General features: G+C 48.7%; 1 protein-coding gene across 1 annotated transcript in view; it reads left to right on the forward strand.

Moving 5' to 3' along the window:
* Window positions 1-2495, forward strand: part of LOC130113083 (apoptosis-stimulating of p53 protein 2-like) — a 47841-nt gene extending 45346 nt beyond the window's left edge. Inside the window, exon 18 of the mRNA XM_056280594.1 lies at window positions 1985-2495. Coding sequence (XP_056136569.1) covers window positions 1985-2026 — 42 coding nt within the window. The 3' untranslated portion in view covers window positions 2027-2495. The remainder of the gene's footprint in view (window positions 1-1984) is intronic.
* Window positions 2496-4865: the final 2370 nt, after the last annotated feature.

A 4865-nucleotide genomic window follows, 5' to 3' on the forward strand; every position in this document is an offset into this window, starting at 1 on the left:
TGGTACAACGTAACATCTGTCACCTGGTACAATGTAACATCTGTCACCTGGTACAATGCAACATCTGTCACCTGGTACAACGTAACATCTGTCACCTGGTACAACGTTACATCTGTCACCTGGTACAATGTAACATCTGTCACCTGGTACAACTTAACATCTGTCACCTGGTACAACGTAACATCTGTCACCTGGTACAATGTAACATCTGTCACCTGGTACAACATAACATCTGTCACCTGGTACAATGTAACATCTGTCACCTGGTACAATGTAACATCTGTCACCTGGTACAACGTAACATCTGTCACCTGGTACAATGTAACATCTGTCACCTGGTACAATGTAACATCTGTCACCTGGTACAACGTAACATCTGTCACCTGGTACAATGTAACATCTGTCACCTGGTACAATGTAGCATCTGTCACCTGGTACAACGTAACATCTGTCACCTGGTACAATGTAACATCTGTCACCTGGTACAATGTAACATCTGTCACCTGGTACAACGTAACATCTGTCACCTGGTACAACGTAACATCTGTCACCTGGTACAATGTAGCATCTGTCACCTGGTACAACGTAACATCTGTCACCTGGTACAACGTAACATCTGTCCCCTGGTACAACATAACATCTGTCACCTGGTACAACGTAACATCGGTCACCTATTACAATGTAACATCTGTCACCTGGTACAACATAACATCTGTCACCTGGTACAATGTAACATCGGTCACCTATTACAATGTAACATCTGCCACCTGGTATAACATAACATCTGTCACCTGGTACAACGTAACATCTGTCACCTGGTACAACGTAACATCTGTCACCTGGTACAACTTAACATCTGTCAACTGGTACAACGTAACATCTGTCAACTGGTACAACGTAACATCTGTCACCTGGTACAACGTAACATCTGTCACCTGGTACAACATAACATCTGTCACCTGGTACAATGTAACATCTGTCACCTGGTACAATGTAACATCTGTCACCTGGTACAACATAACATCTGTCACCTGGTACAACGTAACATCTGTCACCTGGTACAACGTAACATCTGTCACCTGGTACAATGTAACATCTGTCACCTGGTACAACATAACATCTGTCACCTGATATAACATAACATCTGCCACTTGGTATAACATCTGTCACCTGGCATAATATAACATCTGTCACCTATACCAGGTGTTATGGTAGACCAGGTGACAGACCATGGATAAACGTCAACAACATGCACAGAATTGCAGACAAACTTTCACCTGCACCTACCAGCAAACGAGTGACAGGTTTCAAGTTGTACGTATCAGGACGTCCACAATTCCGTCCATCTGTCCGCACTCATCCTCTTACTTGTGGACGTAACTTGACTTGTACAACTTGAAACTTGTCATCCGTTTGCTGGTAGGTGCAGGTGACAGTGTGTGGACAGTTGTGTACATGTGGTTGACATGTATCCATGGTGAATCTTGCAGGCATCGCCAAAACTATGCCCTTGTCAACGGCGCATGCCAACAAACAGGAAACTGGTATGACCGCTGCAGTAGAAACCGCAAGTCGGTGGACTACAGTTATGCACAGAGTGGATTGGCCGTGTCTGCGGGTGGGAAACCGGATGTGGGTATGTGTCCTGGTCGCTGCACTAGCGCCCCCTCTGGTGGATCGGGGCGCCTGTTCGGGGGGGCGGGCTGGGGGGAATGGCGTGATCTGCCCATGCACTACGTCCCCCTGGTGAAACTCCTCACCGTCAGGTGAAAAGAAGCAGCTGGTGACTCCCCATGTATCGGAGGAGACCTGTGGTAGTCTGCAGCCCTCCCGGGATCGGCAGAGGGGGTGGAGCAGCGACCGAGACGGCTCGGAAGAGTGGGGTAATTGTCCGGGTACAGCTGGGGATAAAAGGGGGGGGGGTTGAATCTCAGTGAGACTTGAGTGTGTCCTGACGGCTCTGTTGTCTTGCTTTACTTTCCAGCTCTATCTGAGGATCAAACCACGGCAGAGGAGTTTGGCCTAGACACCGACTGTGTCCGAGGAAACGTCCACACAGACAGGAAGTCTGACACACACAGACAGGAAGTGTGACAGTGAGCAGGACACAAAGACGTGTCCAGCAGGATGTACTACATGTTTAGATCATTTGAGCAGAGGACAAAGTATTAGCCTCACTAGTTTCAGTCCTCCTTGTAGCACAGCGACACAGCGGAGCAGTGTTTTTGACACCTTCAGGTCTGACCTCTGACCCCAGCTGTCTTGGTGCAAAGAAGAGCGGGAACTTCTCTGTGGATTAACGATGGCGGAGACGTCAAGGTTACCAAAACCCGGTGTGTCCACCTTGAAAGTGAATAATTCCACCTTAAATTGTGACATTTCTAAAAACAAAGGTGTTTCTAACCTCCCAGTTCAGACAGACGGGTTTATTTTCCTCTCCTGCAGGATGGAGGGCTTTACTATTTTACTTTTTCCAAAATAAAAGCACCTCCCTGAATCCCTGGCCGTCTGAGCATGTGCTGGTTTGTCACCATCACGCACACATCACACAACATCACACACATCACACACAACATAACACAACATCACACACAACCTCACACACCGTGCAGTATCAGTCGGATGTTGGTAATCATGGAGAACGTGAAGTCATGGTGAAGTGGACCTGGAACGGACGTCACAGAATTCAGTTAATGTGGTTCTATTTTGAGATCTGGTCTGAAGGTGGCGCTGTGCTCCTGTCAGTCCAGACCGAGTAGTGTGTGTGAATGAGGGTTAGATGAACAGAGAAGAGACGGCCTCGGCTCCATTCGCACGTCCCATGTTGGGTGGAGGCTGGGTTGTGGAAGTTTTGTCTGGAGAAGCAGACAGGTGGTGTATTTGGTTTGGGAAAACCTCCATTTCCTCTAAGCCGACCTTCCGCCTCAGAGTGTCTCACTCCGCCTCGGGGGGTTTAAAGAGCCGACCTTCCACCCCAGAGTGTCTCACTCCGCCTCGGGGGTTTAAAGCCTTCACCTGGTCAGACTGTTCTCCGATCACCCCAGCCAACACATCCATCACGCCAGGTGTAGGGGACTCGGGCCTGGTCTGAATCTGGTTTCTCTGTTTAAGCAGCAGAGGCGAAAACAGTTTGTTGTAAACTGTTCCTCCTGACTGTTGGAACAGGAACTGCAATGTTCCGGAAAGTACTGAATCCAACAAAGGCTCTTCTGAGTCGGATTTTGATATTTAAAGTAACAATCCTGAAAATGTGCATGCAAACAAGTGTCCTTTTGACATGTTGCACCTCTTGTGTATTAAAAACAAAAGTTTTGTAGGAGTTCATTTCAATGGTTCCTCGCTGGTACCTCCGGATATCCGAGCTCCTCACCCTATCTCTAAGGCTGAGTCCAGACACCCTACGGAGGAAACTCATTTCCGTCGCTTGTATCCGCGATTTCACCCTTCCGGTCACTACCCAAAGCTCATGACCATAGGTGAGGGTTGGAACGAAGACTGACTGGTAAATTGAGAGCTTTGCCTTCCGGCTCAGCTCCCTCTTCACCACAACGGTCCGGTACAACGTCCACATTACTGCTGATGCTGCACCAATCCACCTGTCAATCTCCCGCTCCATCCTACCCTCACTCATGAACAAGGCCCCGAGATACTTGAACTCCTTCACTTGAGGCAACAACTCATCCCCAACCCGGAGGGAGCAATCCACCATTTCCCGGTAGAGAACCATGGTCTCAGACTTGGAGGAGCTGACTCTCATCCCGGCCATTTCACACTCAGCTGCAAACCGCCCCAGTGTGCGATGGAGGTCGTGTTCTGATGAAGCCAACAAAACCACATCATCTGTGAAGACCACAGATGCAATTCTGAGGTTCCCACAATGGACACACTCCTCACCTTGGCTGCTCCTTGAGGTCCTGTCCATGAATATCACAAACAGAATCAGAGACTAGGGACAACCTTGGCAGAGTCCGACACCCACCGAAAACCTGTTTGATTTTGTGCCGAGAATGTGGACACAGCTCTCACTTTGGTTATACAAGGACCGGATGGCTTCTAGTAACTCCGGTACCCCATACTCCCGCAGTACCCCACACAGAGTGCCCTGGGGTACACGGTCGTAAGCCTTCTCCAAGTCCACAAAACACATGTAGACTGGCTGGTCAAACTCCCATGACCCCCTCAGCACTTCCGCAAGGGTAAAGAGTTGGTCCGTTGCTCCACAGCCAGGACGGAATCCGCATTGTTCCTCCTGGATCCAAGGTTCGACAATCAGTCGGATCCTCCTTTCCAGCACTCTAGAGTAGACTTTCCCAGGGAGGCTGAGCAGTTTGATACCCTGATAACTGGAGCACACCCTCTGGTCCCCCAGAGCAAACTGATCCTCCACGTATTTTCTGTTGCTCATTCTCCTGTCTAATATAATGAACTCCACCCGCCTGGTATGCCCAACAGTCAAAAAGAAACAGCCAGACATTTTTTAACTGTTAGTGGATGTGGGCCTGGGTTGACAGTGGGATCTGTTGGGGTCTTGGGGGGGGGTGTAGGATTCTGCTGTGTATTTAACTTGTTGTTTCTGTAACCCAGCTGAACAAACTGGATTGAATAGAAATGAATAAAGTAAAACAACTGAGCTCTTAACTTAAATTCTAAGTTAATGCTTTTATTTCTGTTACTTCGCTGCTTCAGCCATTCCCACCCCTTAGTAAACCAACCGGAAGTTTACGGCGAAGTTAAAACCGGAAGTTTGCGGTGCGCTTTACGAGAACGCGCGGGTTTTCGTGACGCAGGGGAGAATTCCTTCCAGAAGAGTCGCCATGTTGAGCAACAACTAGTTGCCTCGTTTACCCCCTTGAACTGGAGAAAAG

Source organism: Lampris incognitus, chromosome 5 (genome assembly GCF_029633865.1).
Source record: "Lampris incognitus isolate fLamInc1 chromosome 5, fLamInc1.hap2, whole genome shotgun sequence".
NCBI classification, from domain to species: Eukaryota; Metazoa; Chordata; class Actinopteri; order Lampriformes; family Lampridae; genus Lampris; species Lampris incognitus.